Source organism: Pongo abelii, chromosome 4 (assembly GCF_028885655.2).
Source record: "Pongo abelii isolate AG06213 chromosome 4, NHGRI_mPonAbe1-v2.0_pri, whole genome shotgun sequence".
Classification (NCBI taxonomy): Eukaryota; Metazoa; Chordata; class Mammalia; order Primates; family Hominidae; genus Pongo; species Pongo abelii.
Window position 1 is genome coordinate 131,049,009 of NC_071989.2, and position 20,107 is coordinate 131,069,115.

At 34.2% G+C, this 20,107-nt stretch overlaps 1 protein-coding gene across 2 annotated transcripts in view; it reads left to right on the forward strand.

Annotated features, from left to right (window-relative positions):
- The window catches only part of SNX2 (sorting nexin 2), a 54,838-nt gene that overhangs the window by 23,147 nt on the left and 11,584 nt on the right, over positions 1-20,107 (forward strand). For both annotated transcript variants that reach the window (XM_009240983.3, NM_001132498.1), the window contains 8 exon segments: positions 1,826-1,989; positions 4,003-4,069; positions 4,215-4,258; positions 5,604-5,745; positions 10,457-10,535; positions 17,352-17,427; positions 18,366-18,479; positions 18,734-18,827. In XM_009240983.3, coding sequence (XP_009239258.1) covers positions 1,826-1,989; positions 4,003-4,069; positions 4,215-4,258; positions 5,604-5,745; positions 10,457-10,535; positions 17,352-17,427; positions 18,366-18,479; positions 18,734-18,827 — 780 coding nt within the window.

Consider the following 20,107-nt stretch of genomic DNA (forward strand, 5'->3'; position numbering starts at 1 on the left):
GACAGCTTATATATATGTATGTTGAATCTAAATCCTACAATTTTTGAATGAAGCAGCCTGTTAGTGTTAATGACACAGAACTCAGTATCAGTAAAGTAAAATGTGATTAAAAAGTTCAAATGACTTTATCTGTACTGATTTCTCAATAAAGTTACTATCTCTCACAATATTTTGCCTGTGGGTCTGTTGCCAAATAACAGTGCCTCTTTCAGATTCTGGGGTTTTTGTTTTGTTTGGCGCTTGTTGTTTTGCTTATTGTTGTAAATATCTCACACTTGTAGCTTTGATATACTACCTTTTTTTTACTTTATCATATTACTCACTGGTTTCATTTCTTTACAAAAAGAGTAATAAATACCAGCAATCACCACAGCCTGAAGTTGCATATAAGCTTTTATTTTGTTACGGTGGGCTTATCTATAGCCTGTTTCAACATATATAGTCCATTTTCCTTCCTCTGGTTACCGTAGTTTGAAAGATTTTTAGTTATTGATCATTTTCACTTTTAATATGAAAAAGTAAAGAGATCATCTATACCAAGTAAGGATCTCATCAACATGAGATAACCAGTAAGAATAGCTTGATAAAATGTTGACATGTATAACCTTATTTCAGGTAAATATGCTATTACTGCTATACCTTGAGGTATTAAAATTAAAATTGTTCACTGACTATCATTACCACCATCTTGAACCTCTAAGAATCTAAGAACCTCAGGTTAGAAACCACTGGCCTGGTCCTGTGTTTTCCTTGAGGTCCTGCCTTCCTTTCCTAGTATCAATTCTACAAACTAGCAAAGTTGTAGTTTACATTATGGCCACCAATTGTAATTTTCCCTTTCCTGGCTCTGTTTTTTGCATATGCTATTATTCCATTATCATGGAATTCTTTCTTCATTTTTTCTCTACCCATTTCAGTCTTCTCAGATCCATTTTGTAAACTGTTCCTGATTTTTGTCTCCCAGCTCAACTCAAATTGTAGTGTTTGTTCTGTAGCTCATGTAGCAATTAAATGTCTTGTAACATTCTTATCATTGTTTGCCTGGCTATTATTTAAGTCTTTTATTATTATTTAACATCCCACATGCTTATGTCTTGTTTTCCCCAACTAAATTATAAACTCTCTGAGGGCAGGTATGATATTTTACATTTTTGTGTGTTTTTCTGTTGTACTTAGCACAATGTTATGTAGCCTGTAGACATTCAGTTTATTGATTTGGTTTGATGTTTTAAAATTATTAGTATTAGATTTTTCAAGTGAGTGGGCATGTTAATTTAAAACCTAAACACCTATTTGTTTTGTGTCATATTTGTGTATCCAACTAATTAATATCCAGTAATCTTTAGCAATTAATTGCTTTAGATTACTAACTTTGTAGCTTTTCCTAACCAGTTTTTAATCCAAGTTAAAATAGTTGTAGACAGACTTCCACCATAAAATTTGTGTTTATATGTATAAAATAATCATAATATTAGTGTAAATAAATATTTGAAAGGTAAGTTACCACAAGTATAAGATGTTACAAATCCAAACATGAATGTGGAATCATCTGCATCATTGCTTTTCTTTCAGCCTTATCCCTACCACTAGTATAATTAAGCTAACTTAATAGGATTCTTTCTAAAACCAACAGAGTTACAGTTGGTTTTAAAGTTGTGATAAATAAGGATGCATAAAATTCCTTTGTGACAATTATTTTTAAATGACATTATTTTTATATTTGTGGGTAATATAAAAATACTTTTTATAATCCATTAACTGCTGTGTAGAATATTGGGGGTTTGCTTGCCAGTGTTCTTAACTAACTTGTTTAATCTATGTCTAGAAGCCACAGAAGAAGTTTCTTTGGACAGCCCTGAAAGGGAACCTATCCTATCCTCGGAACCTTCTCCTGCAGTCACACCTGTCACTCCTACTACACTCATTGCTCCTAGAATTGAATCAAAGAGTATGTCTGCTCCCGTGATCTTTGATAGATCCAGGGAAGAGGTACAGGAAAATGTGTTCTAAATTAATATGTAAATATATACCTTTTTTCCCCACCCAACATCACTCTGCTGTTAGTCATTTCTAATCAAAGCCTTTCAGACATTTGGGGAAAAGAATATTGGACTAAATGAGTTATGGGATCTGGCTTCTATCTTCCCCCACTCTACCCAGTGACCTGGGCATATCATTTACCTTGTTAAGTGAAGGAGTTTTTCATTTCTGATTTTATGATAATAGTGTGCGTTTCCTAGGGTGTCTCTGTTGGTCAGATGATATATAAAAGTGCTTTGAAAACTTAATCACAATAAAGTGATATTTTGAGTAAATTTATTTGATAAAATTTGTAATAAATGCTGTTAATACTTAAAGGTTGATATTGAAAAAGAAGGGAGGATGTATATCAGTTAAAGGTACATTCTCATGATTTGGCAGTAATTTCTGACAAGGTGAATTTGGAAAAGAAAAATTATACGGAGATTATTTTAATGGCAAAATTATATATTTAAAAGTCATTCATGGAAATATGTCCTTAAAATGACCATGATTAAGTAACAACCACATGAAAAATATGAACAATCTCGCAAACATAATATTAAGAGAAATAAGACATAAAAGAATACTTACATAATTCTAATAGATGAACTTTAAAAACAGGTAAAACTAAGGTACAGTGCTAGATGTCAGAGTAGTGGTTATGTTGGCAGGTAAAGAATGGGTTGTAACTGGAGGGGAAGCATAAGAGGGCCTCCTGAGCTGTAGTGATGATGCTTATTTCTGATTTAGGTTCTGGTTACAAACGTGTTCACTTTGTGAGCTTTGTTGAACTGTACACTTAAAATTTATATACTTTTTATGTAATGATTTTTAAAAGTTTTACTTTAAAAATATCTGTACAAGAAGACAACCTTGAAATAAAACAATTATGGTTCGAAACACTTTTCATTTAGATAGTGTTAGACTATTAATAATTGCCTTGAAAAATTTGCAAAGTTGAATAATCTCTGAACTTTGTGCTTGAGAATAACAAAGCTTTCCTGCAGAGCTAATGTTTGGATTGCTTATTTTTAATGGCATTTACAAGGGCTTCTCTGAAGTCTTGACATAGGGTTGTCATTTTTCCCACTTACTGCTTTTTCACTGAGGTTTATAATGCTTTCCTTCGCGTCCAGAAGAACGTGTTTATTAGATAATTAGAGAAATCTTGATACTGAAGTTGCTTTTCAGTATAATCACTTCTGCTGGTATGTAAGGTTGTACTGGTAAAAGTAATGACTACTACCTCCTTGGTATTAAAGGGTATAGATAGAACTTTGAAAAATGCTAGTATTAAAATTAATTAAGGAGGTAATTTTTTAAGAACCTGAATCTGAAGATTCAGTATATAGAACAAAAAATTCCACAATATTTGTACAAAAAGACTAAAACATTTTTTCTACATCTGAGGAATTAACATGAGATTTTGGGCTGGGCGCAGTGGTTCACGCCTGTAATCCCAGCACTTTGGGAGACCGAGGTGGGCAGATCACCTGAGGTCAGGAGTTCAAAACCAGCCTGGCCAACATGGTGAAACCCCGTCTCTAGTAAAAATACAAAAATCACCCGGGTGTAGTGGCAGACACCTGTAATCCCAGCTACTTGAGAGGCTGAGGCATGAGAATTGCTTGAACCCAGGAGGTGGAGGTTGCAGTGAGCTGAGATTGAGCCACTGTACTCCTGCCTGGGCAACAGAGCAAGACTCTGTCTTTAAAAAAAAAAAAAAAAATTGTTACTTCTCCAAATGGTCTTTTTCGTGTGTGTGTGTGTGTGTGTGTGTGTGTGTGTGTGTGTGTGTGTATTTTATTTATAAAGTCAGGAAATGTGAAAGTTTTTATTGTTTTTCAAAAATGAAGTGCTAGGTGGCTAAATTATTTGTTGTGACAGTGACTCTTACAGAAAATAGGTGATAAAAATTAGTGTCATGACAATAATTTAAATTATAATTTTTAATGCCAAAAAATAAATTATACTTTCTAGATTGAAGAAGAAGCAAATGGAGATATTTTTGACATAGAAATTGGTGTATCAGATCCAGAAAAAGTTGGTGAGTCAATACTTACTATATTTTGTATTTACTTTTTATTAGTTTGTTGGTTTTGTATTGTTTTTCTTTATACATCAGTATAGTATTAAATGAGTTTTATTTTTATGCATGTGATTTTAATAGTAGTGTTTGACTTTTTTTGTAGGTGATGGCATGAATGCCTATATGGCATATAGAGTAACAACAAAGGTGAGCTTTTTGTGCTTTTAAAAAAACTATCGAGCCCTCATTATGTGTAGTATGAGGATATGGCTATGATTAAGGTAGAAGTGATCCCTGTCTTTATAAAGGTTACCACCTAATAAAGATTGCCAAGAAGTAGGTACAATGAGTTGTGAGTGGTTTGATATGTAGTGTTCAGTGAGAGTATGCAGGATGGGACCTGATTTAGACCTCTGGATGCCTAAGCCAAGACATAGGTGAGGGAAATGATGGGGAGGAGTGGGGGAAGAAGAAGAATGCTTGTTCCAGGTGAGGAATTTGCTTATGCAAAAGCCAAAAGTCAAGAAAGCATTGTGCTTTCTAGACTCTCCAAGAAGTGATGCATAATTGAATTGTTCGGCAGTAAGCCTTTGTGTATTATGAGCAGCCACATTTTAAGGAGTTTGGCTTCATCCTAAGTATAATGGAGAGCCATTAAAGAAGTTCAAAGAAGAGTGTGGCACAATTAGGTTTTTGTTTTAGAAATATTTCTTTGGCCTCAGTATGAATTGGGAGGGTCAAAGTAGAGGTCAGCATTTCCAGTTAAAGGGACACTGCAATGATTAAAGGATTGTATGCCTTTAAATCTTAAAAGAGCGTGTCTGTCACAGCAATTCTAGCTGTAAGCAGTAATACTTTATACTAAGAAAATGGTTCTGGAGATGAGCAAAATAAGTGGCTTCTTGAGTTATGTAGGCGGTAGAATTGACAGGACTTGGATGTAATGGGTGAGGAAGGAGAAGGATGCCTAGGTTATTGACTAGAGGGACTTTGCAGCTGTGAGCGTGATCCATGGAGAAAGGCAACATGGGCAGGAACACAGTGAGGTCGAGGATGACAGTTGTTAATTCATTGGATAAATATTCATTAAACACCTACCATGGTGTCAAGCTTTGTTGCAAGCACTGGGGTATAGTAGTAAACAATACAGACAAGGGTGGCATCTTATAGAACTTATGTTCCAGCAGGGGGAAATAGGGTAAGTTTGAAGTGCCAGTGAGATTTAAGTGGAGGGGTATTTGGATATATTGGACTGAAGCTTTGAAAGACATCTGGGCCAGATGTAAAGATTTAAGAATTATTAGCATAAATAGAGTGAATAAGATCAGTTAAGATAGAATAATGCAAATACTTTTTTGTCCTATTAAGATTCTGTAAAATACATCTATGGTTTAGGTTTTTTTTAGTTAGAACCGTATATACCACATTAGTTAGATACTCTGCATTCTTTTGCAAAGTAGATATATGTATGTGTTCACAATTATGTATAACATTAACTTGTGGAATAATTGCTTGCTATTCAAAATTTGAAATACCTCTTCTTCACTTGTAGACTTCTCTTTCCATGTTCAGTAAGAGTGAATTTTCAGTGAAAAGAAGATTCAGCGACTTTCTTGGTTTGCACAGCAAATTAGCAAGCAAGTATTTACATGTTGGTTATATTGTGCCACCAGCTCCAGAAAAGAGTATAGTAGGTAAGCACAAATTTTTCAAAAATTAATTTTTGTTACTGTTACTAGTTCAGTTTTAACTGTATAGATTTGTGGATTTCTTAATCATTCACTGTCAACATTTTATAATGTGTAGAGATAACTGAATTTAAATATTTCATTTATACTAATCATGCATGGATTGAAGAATGTATTGGTAATAGTTTTATTTTCTAACACTTGAGGATTTTTGTTTATGTAATACAGTAATGTTAAATATTGGGTTGAGGCCGTGTGTGGTGGCTCACACCTGTAATCCCAGCACTTAGGGAGGCCAAGGTAGGAAGATCACTTGAGGTTAGGAGTTCGAGACCAGCCTGGCCAACATGGTGAAACCCCTGTCTCTAGTAAAATACAAAAATTAGCCAGGCATGGTGGCACGTGCCTGTAATTCCAGCTACTCGGTGGGCTGAGGAAGGAAAATCACTTGAACTCAGAAGGCGGAGGTTGCAGTGAGCTGAGATCACGCCTGGGCAACAGAGTGAGACTCCGTCTCAAAAAAAAAATTGGGTTGAAATTTACCAAGTTAAAAGCAGTTGGAAGCCCTAACCTTTTAGGGTCATTTGATTACCATTTTACTGAGGCACAATCAGAGAATACTTAATATTATTAATATGTTAACATTTTTCTAAGGGATGGAGGTGTTAGACCCTCACTAGCCTTGGCTCATATAAGAGCTATTTAAATTCATCTTAGTTCATTTCGTACCTCAATTTAAAGTTTAAAAACATTTCTACTTTTTTTTTTTTTTTTTTGAGATGGCGTCTCACTCTGTCATCCAGGCTGGAGTGCAGTGGTGCGATCTTGGCTCACTGCAACCTCCGCCTCCTGGGTTCAAGTGATTCCCCTGCCCCAGCCTTCTGAGTAGCTAGGACTGCAGGCACACACCACCACGCTTGGCTAATGCTTTTTGTATCTTTAGTATAGACAGGGTTTCACCATATTGGCCTGTCTGGTCTTGAACTCCTGACCTTGTGATCTGCCTGCCTTGGCCTCCCAAAATGCTGGGATTACAGACGTGAACCACTGTGCCCGGCCACATTTGTACTTCCATAAGCGATAAAGACTTAGTTAAGAAACTGCAGAAAATTACAAAAGAGGAGGAAACCTCCATAGGCCTACCATTAAAAGACATCTGTCATCTCAAAATTTTGTAGTATTTTATTCAATGCTTTTTCAGTCATAGGTTTTTATTTACCTTTTTCTTTTTTTTTCCTTTAAAGTAATTATCTTCTCTGTATTCACAGTTTTAGTATATGTGCTGCTGAAGTGAGCACTACCATTACTTTTCTTTATACTTAGATGAATCTGAAAGTTTTTTTTTTTGAGACGGAGTCTTGCTTTGCTGCCCAGGCTGGAGTGCAGTGGTGTGATCTCGGCTCCATCATGGTGGCTCATGCCTGTAATCTCAGCACTTTGGGAGACCAAGACGGGCGGATCGCCTGAGGTAGGAATTCGAGACCAGCCTGGCCAACACAGTGAAACCCTGTCTCTACAAAAATACAAAAATTAGCCAGGCATGGTGGCTCCTGCCTGTAATCCCAGCTACTTGGGAGGCTTACAGGGGAGAATTGCTTGAAGTGGGGAGGCAGAGGTTGCAGTGAGCCAAGATTGTGCCATTGCACTCCAGGCTGGGCAGAAGAGCGAGACTCCATCTCAAAAAAAAAAAAAAAAAAGAATTTTGCTGATTTTTTTTTCCCCCAAGCTGGTGTCAAACTCCTGGCCCCAAGCAGTCCTCCCATCTGGCCTCCCAAAGTGGTGGGATTACAGACTGGAGCCACCATGCTCAGCCAAATTTTGCTGATTTTTAAATTATTGTTTTTACTTTTTTAAACATTAGGTTTATAAAGCAATGTTATTACTACCTGTTACAGTTTCAAAACCTAACGTATTTAGATGAATTCGTTGTATTCTTTCTTTTTTTTAATTCAAAAATTGAGTTTAGTGGTTCTTTAACTTTTTGGTCTTTCAAGACCCCTTTGTAGGGATGGTTCAATCCAAAGTGTTGAAATCTATAGGGATGGTTCTATAGGGACGGTTCAATCCAAAGTGTTGAATCAGGGATGGTTCAATCCAAAGTGTTGAAATTACAGGCATGAGTCACCACACCCAACTGAAATATATTTAATGTGGATTAAATGGTTTAAAACTTTTTTGCTTTTTCTTGAGATGGAGTCTCGCTCTGTCACCCAGGCTGGAGTGCAGTGGTGCTATCTTGGCTCACTGCAAGCTCACTGCAAGCTCTATCTCCCGGGTTCATGCTATTCTCCTGCCTCAGCCTCCTGCGTAGCTGGGACTACAGGCGCCCGCCACCACGCCCAGCTAATTTTTTGTATTTTTAGTAGAGACGGGGTTTCACCATGTTAGCCAGGATGGTCTCGATCTCCTGACCTCATGATTCGCCCGTCTCGGCCTCCCAAAATGCTGGGATTACAGGCATGAGCCACTGCGCCTGGCCTGTTTAAAACTTTATATATATATTTTTATATATATATATATATATATATATATTATATATTTATATATATATATATATCTATAGATATATATATCGATATATATATATATATGCACACACAGACACATACACACACACCCCACCATTCTAAAAAGGATTTCAGGCAACTACATGTAATACAGTTTATATAGAGAGAAATTATCAGGAAAAAAATAAATGTAGTCAAATAGTAATATGAAGCCAAGCAAAACAATTTCTTCAAAGTATGGTGAAGTCTTGAATAATTATTAAAGGTGAGTGACAAATTAATCTTTGAACTTCTAATTACATAGCTGGTGGTTTTCAAGTAACTTACACTTATAGCAGGGAGTGTGGAAAAAGAGTCATAACTTCTCTTTGCTGGGAAGCTTTATAACTGCCACTGAAGGGAGAGTCTTCATTAGCACATAACTTACTACTTTGGTAGGACCTTAGTTGACCTAAGAACACTATTCCATTTAAACTATTAGAGCAACAAAGTTGAAAAGTATTAAAAGTTAACTAGTTATGGTAGGTTGTTTGGGGTTTTATTTATTTATTTATTGGTCACAATGTCCCTTAACGATTACCTCTAAAAAGTAGAATGGATAGAAGGTCTTTAACTTCATTGAAGAAACTACCCAGTGGTGAGATTTTTTTTCAGGGAAGTAGAGTTTATGAAACAATTCACATCCCAATTCCAGTAGTTCAGTCAGAGGTAGTTTTAAGTTTTCCTTTTCAAGCCATTGTATTCCATTGGAATTTTAAACAAAACATTAATAGGTGATTAATAAGTTAATTAATGTGCCAAATTGAAGATGTACCAAACTGAAGAATTGTATGGTTTTACATAATCCATTTTTAAAATTTAGGCTTTATTGGAATATAATTTACATACCATATAATTCATCCATTTAAAGTGTCTAGGACGGGTGTGGTAGCACATGCCTGTAATCCTAGCACTTTGGGAGGCCGAGGCAGTTGGATTGCTTGAGCTCAGGGGTTTGAGACCAGCCTGGGCAACACAGCAAAATCTTGTCTCTACAAAAAATTAGCTGGGTGTGGTGGTGCGTACTGGTGGTCCCAGCTACTCAGGATTGCTTGAGCCTGGGATATAGGGGCTGCAGTGAACCGTGATCATGCCACTGCACTCCAGCCTAGGTGACAGAGACCGTGTTTCGAAAAAGAAAAAAAAAGAAGGTATCCAATTCACTGGCTTTTAATATATTAAGAGTTGTGCATACATTACCACAGTCAATTTTAGAATATTTTTATTACCCCGAAATGGAATCTGGGATCCCTTAGCCATCATCCCCTAATGTCCTCATTCTCCCCAGCCCTAGGCAGTCACTAATTTACTTTCTTTCTCTAAGTATTTACCTATTCTGGACATTTCATGTAAAAAGGATCATGCAGTAGATGATTTTTTTGTGTGTGACAAATTCCTTCCACTTAGCATCATATGTTCAAGGTTCTTTCATGTTGTAGCATGTATCAATACCTTGTTTCCACAGAATACATTTTTGAAAGGAAAAAGAACAGGAGAATAAAAGAGAAAAATCTGCAGTCTGAAATTAAATTGCCCATACAGAAATAATTAACATGACTTATTTTTTAAATCTGAAGTTATAAATAACTCCATGAAAGAGCTTTTTCTTTCAACCATTGTAAAACCAGCTATGATAAGTAAATAAGAACATTAGTAAATAAGTAAATAGTAAATAAGTAAATTAGAATCTGCAGGAGGGAAAACATAAATTCATGGATTACATTTACTTTTATTTTTTGTCATCCCAAAGTAAAGAATTTTAATTATTGCTCATGAGAAATGAAAATGTTAATTGAGCTTAAATTTATTGATTTGAAATTCCATTATGTATATCAGGTTAGAAACACATTTTAATTTACCAGGAGTATAAAATACAACAGATAAGGGATCTTTTTGATGTAAGCTTTTCTGTAAACAAAAGCAGTATGGGTCAGAAAACTATAAACATTTTATCTGTTCTCTCATGTTTTAAGTCTTTACCAAGTAAAGATGTTAACGTATCATGAGATTTAATTCCTCAAAATGTTTTTGCTTTTTAGATAAGATACCAGTTACAAGTTTAGGGCTGTTAAGTTCAAATTTTGAGTGTATTTTAAATTATGAAGAAATGATTATGAAAGACTTTCACAGCAATATAAAGTCATCATGAATCTCATTCAACTTCTTCAAAGGGATGACCAAGGTCAAAGTGGGTAAAGAAGACTCATCATCCACTGAGTTTGTAGAAAAACGGAGAGCAGCTCTTGAAAGGTAATTCTAGACAGCTATATTTTATTACTCTCATGTTTGTACTTTAATATAAATGTAATTCCATTATATGGCACAACTGTGTTTTAATGATTAAATTTTTTCCAAAGTACCACTTGATGGCTCTTAAGACTGCTATAAACTTTTTTAAGAAAATTACTTCTTTTAACAAAATACTGTATAATTGTTCTGTATAATTTTTATTAATCCTCATCAATAGTCTAACAAAATAACACCTGTTTTTCTATTATATGCTACAAGCAGAAGCATATAATGGAAAACATATAAAGACATGAGTTAGCTGGGGATAGAATTGTATCATAGGTAGTCACCAAGAGTTACTAAGTAACTGCTAAACTTGGAAAACATGGAAGTTGTGAATGGGGGGAAAAATAAAAATTTTTGGATGCAAATAATCCCACTTTGGTCTTATTTAGGTTTCTAGGAAGTTATACCACATTCATGTACTGTGTTGGATAGTATAGCTAATTATAGTTCATCTAAATTAACTTTTCTGAAGAGTTTTTACTTAGAACATTATTAAATACAGTGAGAAGTACAGTTTGTGCCCCCCTTGTTTTTGTATAATTGATTTTTACTTGAATGTACAAAAGTATTAGTCTTTGCTTGAGTTGACTGTATATAGTTGGCCCTCCATATCTGTGGGTGCCTTATTTGTGGATTCAACTAACTATGGATGGAAAATATTTGAAAAAAAAAATGACATCTATACTAAACGTGTACAGACATTTTTGGTCATTATTGTCTAAACAATACAGCTTAACAACTGTTTTCATAGTATTTCCATTATATTAGGTATTATAAGTCTAGAGATGATTTAAAGTATATGAGAGGCTGTCCATAGGTTATTATGCAAACACTATGCCATTTTCTGTCAGGGATTTGAACATTTGCAGATTTTGGTATCTGTAGAATGTCCTGGAACCAGTCCTCCACTGATACTGAGGGACAGCTATACTTAAAGACTAATATATAAGCTCTGTTTTCCTTTAGAGTACTTGACTCTACACATTTCCTATAGCTTTGAAGACTTGTATTCATTGAAGCAGACTAAAAGGGGGACGGATGGGAGGATGGGAAGAACCACACTTCCATAATCTTAGAATTATTCCTTCCTTGCTGTGCTGACAAAGTGAGAAAACAAATATAAATTATCTTAAAGCCCAGCATTTAAGACACAAGTTGGTAATTACCTAGGCTTGAAACTTTCTAATTTCATTGGTTTTTTTGTTTGCTTGCTCTTTATTTTTCTCTGGCTTAAAATCAGTGGTTAGGGTGAATAGCGCAGGTCTTGGGAGTGGTATCTATTTCTCTAGGTCGCAAATTATTTTTTAAAACTATCTCAAGGCAACTTATTTCTAGTTTTCAGTAGTAAATTGTTTAAATTTTAAGAAAAATGGCACAGTGAAGTTAGATTTGAACAATTTACATTAAGAAAAGCAAAAGAATATGTAGTTTAAAATCTTAGAGAAGGCTTAAAGATGGGATTATGTCTGTGAGAATCTGCAGTTACCCAGAAAAAGGATTTAAATTGCATCAAGAGAAGTTTGGGTTAGGCATTTGAATTGATTCTATTGTAGGAGAGGTCATAGACTGAATATTTTTAAGAGTAAAGGTAGATAATGGTCTGCCTTGATTTCACTTAGTCTTTCCTGAAAATGTAACCATGACCCTTTGAGAGACCTTTCAAGTCTTATTTTTCTATGAGTAAATTTGAAGTATTTCAGATGGCATGCCTGATAAGGAACTTAATGAAGATTTATTGTACCAAGGACATATAATTTGATTCTACCTTTACGTTTCTTCCAACTTGACTGCATTGCATAGTACTTACCATACCTTCATGTACTATGAAATGTTGAGGAGAGTTTTAAGGGATATTGAAACTTGACCCTGTTTGTATAAAGACACTTTCTTTACTGATAAATGCTACTTGTTAAATGCTACCATAGTGGCATTTGCAATAGTGAAAAAAAGAAACAGTATAGTATGAGGGAAAAGTTCATTTTCAATTAGAAAAAAATCACTGAAGAAAATGTAGGCATAAAGGTATAGAAGCAAAGGAACTGGAATGGTTTCTTTTAATCTAATCTTAATTCTTCTGTCCAAGCTAATTTTCCTGTACACATTTATTTTTTAATCTGTACAGGATTTTAAAACTGCATTTTTCTTGCCCTTTCATATAGCCAGCTTTTCTAAAGTGATTTTTCTGTGGTATTTCTTAAACTTTAAACATCAAACAGGTACACCTGTGGGATACCCAGCCCAGTTGGACCTGGTGGGTTAGGGAAGCATTTTTCTTTGTATTATTTTATTTAATAGTATGATATTTACGTATTCGTTCAAACTTAGATAATCCAGATGACTACCTTGAATGAAAGGATAAATATCTGGTATTAAAGGTTAGGAAGAGAAAAGAAGTGGTTAAATACCCAAGTATTCCCCCGTGCCACACTCAGTAAAGTAAGCAGAGACTGCTTCTATTAAGAGTAGACCTAACATCACTTGCTTGGTTTTCTTGAGAGTGCTTCAAATATTTAGATCATATTGAGTGTATTTTATAGGTAAGGATACACATCTGCAAATACAAAATGAGAAATTTAGAGCATAATAATAAGTGTATAAGATTTATAATTCCTTTTCAGTTGAAACCTGTACTAATACTACACACTTTCTATGTGACCTTAGGTAAATTACTTACATGCATTCCGTCTTTAAAGTGTAAGTGTGAGGCTGGGCGCGGTAGCTCATGCCTGTAATCTCAGCACTTTGGGAGGCTGAGGTGGGTGGATCACGAGGTCAAGAGATCAAGACCATCCTGGCCAACATGGTGAAATCCTGTCTCTACTAAAAATACAAAAAATTGGCTGGGTGTGGTGGCGCATGCCTGTAGTCCCAGCTATTTGGGAGGCTGAGGCAGGAGGCTTGAACCCAGGAGGCAGAGGTTGCAGTGAGCCAAGATCGTGCCACTGCGTTCCAGCCTGTCGACAGAGTGAGACTCCGTCTCTAAATAAATAAATAAATAAATAAAATACATTTATTTATTAATAAAATGTATTTATTAATAAAGTGTGTCAGGATTGTGTTCATTTCAAGCATCTAAAAATCCAACTGGCCTAAACAGTTAATGTAGATTAATTAATTCACTCTTTCAAATCAAAGAGTTTGGAGTAGGCAGCTGTTCAGGATTATCTAATTCATCAGGAAATTCTATTGCTTCTTTCTGATATCTGATAATACAACCTTTTCTCACCAGTCTACTGACTGAGTCCAAAGGTGTTAATTAACTGCAGTAGCCTCCTAATTGGTGTCCCTGATTCCATTCTTGGCACTTCTACTTTAATACAGAACTTTACAGTAGTCATTCTAAAATATAAATCAGATCATTTTAACCCCTCCCCACCCTGGCCCCATGCCCCCATTTTACTCAATAAAAGCCAGAGTCCTTTTAATGGACTACAAAACTTTATATGACCTGCACGCCTTACTGTGTTACCCATTTGATCTCATATCCTCCGTGATCCCTCACTCTGCTTTAGGCCAGACTAACCTTTTGCTGCTTCTCAAACACCCTAGGCATTTTCCTACCTTAGAGTCCTTTCAACTGTCTGCTCCCTCTGCCTAGAATGCTTTGTTCCTGGGTATCTGCATAGCTAACTCATTCCTTGTTCAAGTTCATATGTTCAAATAACATCTTTCAAGTGAAGCCTATTCCAGTCATTGGCTTTCTTCTGACCTATTCTGTTTATATTGCCACCAACCACATCTTAAATACTTGGTCCCATTTACCCCATTGTTCTGTCTTTTTTTCCCATAGCTTTTGCCACCTTGTCACCTGCTTTATCATTTGTATGTTTATTATGTTTATAGTTTATTGTCTATCTTGTACTAAAATGTAAGCTTCACCAGGGAAAGAATCTTAGTCTCTTTTGCTCACTGATGTGTTCCAAGTACTCAAAACAGTACTTAATAGGTAGTAAGAGCTCAGTAAGTATTTGCTGAATGAAAAAGTGAATGTTATCCAAGACCCAGGCTCTTTCTACCTTTTTATTCTCCTATTATGTGCGCTTGTGTTTTAGTTTCAAGCAACATAAATATTTGTAACTCTGTTGCTCTCAAGCATTTTATATAACCTACTTTATTTTGTTTTGTTTTGTTTCTGGCAAATAAATAAGAATTTGAAAGCCTTGAGTGATTTTTCATCAGTAACTTGAAGTAAATTTGAAGAACAATTACTGAGCACCTCTTATTGGATGTGATATTGATCAATTCCATTGCCTTTTATTTCTGTCTCTTTTCAGTGTTTCTGTTTCTCCCCATACCTCTTTTCCTGTCTTCTTCCTACACTCATTTACCCTTTTTGTCCCGTGTCTTTCCTTCGTATTACAACCATCTCTGGTCTTAATTCCGAACTGGCATATGTTTATAAATATTTATTGTTTTAAAATCCATTTTATGTTTCTGTTCTTAATTAAAACATTATGTAAGCTTATATGTATAAAAGCATATAAGCTTATATATGAGAAACATATATATAACCTAAAAAGAAACATATATTTTTTAGCATATGTATTTAGTATATGTATTTAGCTTTATTTTATGTTGCCCTTGAGAAGGAAAGTTTTATTCCCTTTTTCTGAATATCATTTTTCAAAATTGATTCTTCAGAATGCTAATTTGTAGTAGAGTGGAAAAGATCTATAGTCAATTGAGCTTTGTCAACATAGGGTTTAACAAAGTTAAACTAGGGGTATTTTCTGTAGGAGTTCTCACAACACTTAATAAAATGCTGTTTGATACGAATTTTAAAAAACAGGAATATGTATATGTTTCAAACTTTCTTGATATGGAATCAGTCTTTTTCATGGAATAGTATGTGAGACTAGTAGTAGTCTACAGAACTCACTTTGGAAAGCTGTTTTAGAATATAAATGATACAAGGTATTTCCACTTAGGTTTGAAATATTAGAATATTTCCTTTTCTTTTTTTTTTTTTTCTGAGATGGAGTCTCGCTCTGTTACCCAGGCTAGAGTGCAATGGCGCAATCTCGGCTCACTGCAACCTCCGTCTCCCAGGTTCAAGCAATTCTCCTGCCTCAGCTTCCTGAGTAGCTGGGACTACAGGTGCATGCCACCACCCCCAGCTAATTTTTGTATTTTTAGTAGAGGCGGGGTTTCACCATGTTGGTCAGGCTGGTCTCGAACTCCTGACCTTGTGATCTGCTTGCCAAAGTGCAGGAATTACAGGCATGAGCCACCTCACCCTGCTGGAATATTTCTTAGAGGTTAAGTACTAGATGTTTTGTCTTTCTTGGGTTTTTGTTTGTTTGTTACAAGTATCTGAGTGCCTGCTATTACCTAGCTGTTGTATGCACAGAGATGAGCAACTTATGCAAACTGCCTTCAAGTAGTACTCAGTCTAAACAACTAAATAACTTATCTGATATATTGTGAGAGAACTTCAGTGTTAAAATTGTAAGTCAAATTCAAGTGGGGAAATACCAACATTTCTTAAACCTGCAGGATTAGTGTTCTTGCTGCATCCCTTTTTTGGCTTCATAATATAGGTAGCAAAAATTTTTTTAAACCCAGCATAGATTGTATTGAAGATATCTGTTAAATGCTCTGGTTCTAGTATAATGACTTCTTATGTGGACTACTGACTTAAAATGAAGTTTAGTATGCTGTATATTTTATTTAAATATATAAAAACAGAAGTTAACATTTTGATACTGATAAAATAGTCATTTTGATCAATGTATAGAATTTGACTTTAGAGAAGATTATCACTTTTTTGGAAACATTAATTTTAGGCATATTTTATAATCTTACAAAAAGGTAGAAGAAATTACGGACTACATTTATTCTAAAGAAATAAAATAAATGTGTTATTTTGAGGAAAAATATTATAACTGAAATATTACTGCATATGGTTATTAACTTGGGGAAAGATAGCAGTTGTTTTTAATGGGATTAGATAAGTAATCGAGAATCATCAAATAGTTGACCTTATTTCCTTTTATGAAGTCATGATTGGTAATTTATTATGGGTGACAGGCACATGTGAGCTTTTCTAATAAAGGGAAATTGATTTCATAGTGGTATTTCTAACTTTTTCATTTTTATTCATTTTATGTGGTATTCATTTATTTGATTTTGTATGGTATCATATTAGATAAGACATTTACCAAAAACAGCAAACCCCTTAAAAATAGAAATACTGAATAAATACCTTTGAAGAGGTATGGGGAAAATATTGAAGAAAATTTAGTTCTTGTCAAGTGAGGACTAAAGCTAATTGTGATCATTTAAATATGCTGACATGCAAAAAAATGTTGGTAGACTCTTCCCCATTCTGATGATAATAGCAGTTTAAAACTTGGTTGAGTAGAATATATATAGTAATATTAATATGTTTCTTAGAACTCTAAAATTATAGTTGAGAACATGACTCTACCCAAAGATAAAATTATGCAGCAAACTCACATACCCCTTTACAACATTAATACTTTGCAATGAGAAGTTTGGTAAGTTATTTAACTTCTCCCCACTCCCACCCCTTGCCATTTCTCTTTTTACATAGTTTTGAAAAGTGGATAGTATATCAATTTTCAAAAGATGAACAAAAACCTTTTTAATTATTAAATTGCTGTAAGATTCTAAGTAATTACAGCGAGAGCAGTCTAATAGGAGGTAGTGAGGACACCTTTTTTCCTAGTATTTCTATTTTTTTATCATTTTGTTGAACTGTAATTCAAGATGCTACTGATAAAGGAGCATTTTTACTCTTAAATCTAGGTATCTTCAAAGAACAGTAAAACATCCAACTTTACTACAGGATCCTGATTTAAGGCAGTTCTTGGAAAGTTCGGAGGTATTATTTCTATATTAAATTTTTGTATATGAACTCGTTATTTGTCATTGTAATTTATATGACTATATATAGTAAATAATTGGGTCAATAGATAGAATAAAGCAATTATTATTATTATTTTTTGCTTAGTGCTTTAATTACCCTGCTAAATTAGTAGCAAAATATCTTTGCTTTGATATGTTTAGGGTGATTAGTCCCTTTCTTGAACACTTAAAACAAGATTTAAGAGAGTGATTTATAAGTAGTCTAACTCTGAATGCCCTAAGTTGTTCCTCAGGCATCATGTTGAAATAAGTTTATTCAGACTTCGTTTTAGAGAAAGAGAAAGTTGAATGTGTATTTGCTTGTCTACATTTTGGTATCCTTATTAAAGTTTTGAAATGCAAATTTGTGACTTGAAAGAGCCTAAATTCTAAACATGATGCTCTTTTTATTTGAAATGTTTCGTATATTTTTGGCTCTTAAGAGCAATTTGAGTTCTAGTTTGCGTTTTTTTCTTTAATTTACTTGAGTTGCAGAATTTTAAAAAAACTCAAAATCACACAATGCTAACTGAGCATAAGGAGATTTTTCTCAAGACTTTCTTCTTTCCTTATAAACAGTTTATTTCTGTTAGCAAACAGGTGGCCAGTGTTAGGGTACTTGGCAATTTCTTAATGTATTTTGACAAACAGGGTGTTTGTTCCATCTAAATGTAAACGTGCAGAAGAAAAGCAAATGGAAAGTCTATTTTTTAAGTTTTCCTTTGAGAATGTACAAGTAGTATATTTGAGAAATTAGATCTCACTATTGAAATGTATGAGAGTGAAGAAAATACAACCTCTTTTTTAAAATTTGTATGTGGGGGGAGGGGGGAGGAGGGGGGATCACTTTTGTGCCTAGTTAAACCTCCAGGCTTTTAACCGGTTTGTTTGCCCTTATTTGTCATTCAATTCCAGCTGCCTAGAGCAGTTAATACACAGGCTCTGAGTGGAGCAGGAATATTGAGGATGGTGAACAAGGCTGCCGACGCTGTCAACAAAATGACAATCAAGATGAATGAATCGGATGCAGTAAGAGCTGATTTTTCGACTTGAATAATGAAATGAATTAATGAGCCCAACAATTGCATTTTAAAGCTGTACAAGTGGAAAATAGGATATTAATTTGCTTATTGAGTTTAGTTCTCAGCCACATCAGTTGGCCACCATGGTTATACATGGTTAATTTGTTGCTTTAAAACAAGGAATGTAGCTTGCTATTGGTAACCTAATTTACAATGGTTTGGTCTTCCTAAATTAGCTCCATTTTTCATTTTTTTTCATAGTGGTTTGAAGAAAAGCAGCAGCAATTTGAGAATCTGGATCAGCAACTTAGGAAACTTCACGCCAGTGTTGAAGCCTTGGTCTGTCATAGAAAAGGTTTGTTTGCCTTACTACCTACGTGGTTAGCACCATAAAACTAATGAAAATATTTTATTTAAATTTTATGAAAATAAATATTCTTAAGTTATTGCAGAAGAGAGAAAACAGTCGTTTAAGACAATGTTTTCTAGTTCAACTTTATTATTTAAATTTTTTTGTTCTATTTTGATTTAATAACTAGTTTAGAAGTAGAAAAATAACGAGCTTAGAAAACTGTTAACTGGTACAGATGTGAGCTAAAAAAAAAGAACAAAGAAAACTATATTTGAATTTTGGATTAAAACTTGGTCACTTGATTAACTTTTTGTTAAGTATAGTTACAGTTAAATGGATGAAGAGGTCTTATCAATTAGTAACTGTGATTATAATAAAAAAACGAGATTTGAAAATTGCTTTTTGAAAATTTTTTGGAAAGTATTTGTTTTGTGTGTCTATTTCCTGTAAAACCCTCTGAAGTATTTTCTTCATTTTTGAACTGCAACATTGAAAAATCTGGAGCTTTTGTTAAAAATTCATAGAAAATTTGAGTTGTAATATTTTAATCCACAGTGAAATTATAGTTTTTTGGTTTTTTAAAGAGTCCAACAATGTGCATATCAATTGTCCAAGATATTTAATAAGCAAATAATATGTAACATTACCAGCAGTACATTTTATTAAAATAATTATAGAAACTTATTAATACATTTATTATTGAAAGTAGTTTGTAACAGCTTTTGCCATTTGAATTACATATATCTCTTAGGGAATGGGCTTTTTTGGAGAACTTTACATAATGTAGAGCAACAGAGCAGTTTCCAGGCAGTGTAATTGTTAGTCATTGACAGTATTTAGCCTGTAAACATCTACTTTTCTTTATTTGAAATATCTGAAATGATCACATTCTAAATCTTTTTAGAAATTCTAATATTTTACTGAGATTGTTGTACAACAAAGGAAACAAACAATAAAATTTGTTAATTGTGTATATAATTTTACCTTTGCTCCTGTTAGCTAAATAATATTCTCATTAAAATTATAGACATTATTTTCAATGACAAATGTTTAAAGGCCAGAAATGTGGTATAAATCAATTGTGAGTATTACCAGTTCTTCTGATATTAAAAATATATTTCATTTTTAGGAATGGACAGAGAAACAGTGAACACTGTGGGAGAAAAAACAGGAGGCAGATTTTTATACTAAATGATTTAAACATAGTTCATCCCTTTGGAATATAAGCAGTGATTTGTCCGTGTTTTCAGTAGATCTCCGAGCACTTGGCATTTATGCCTGAG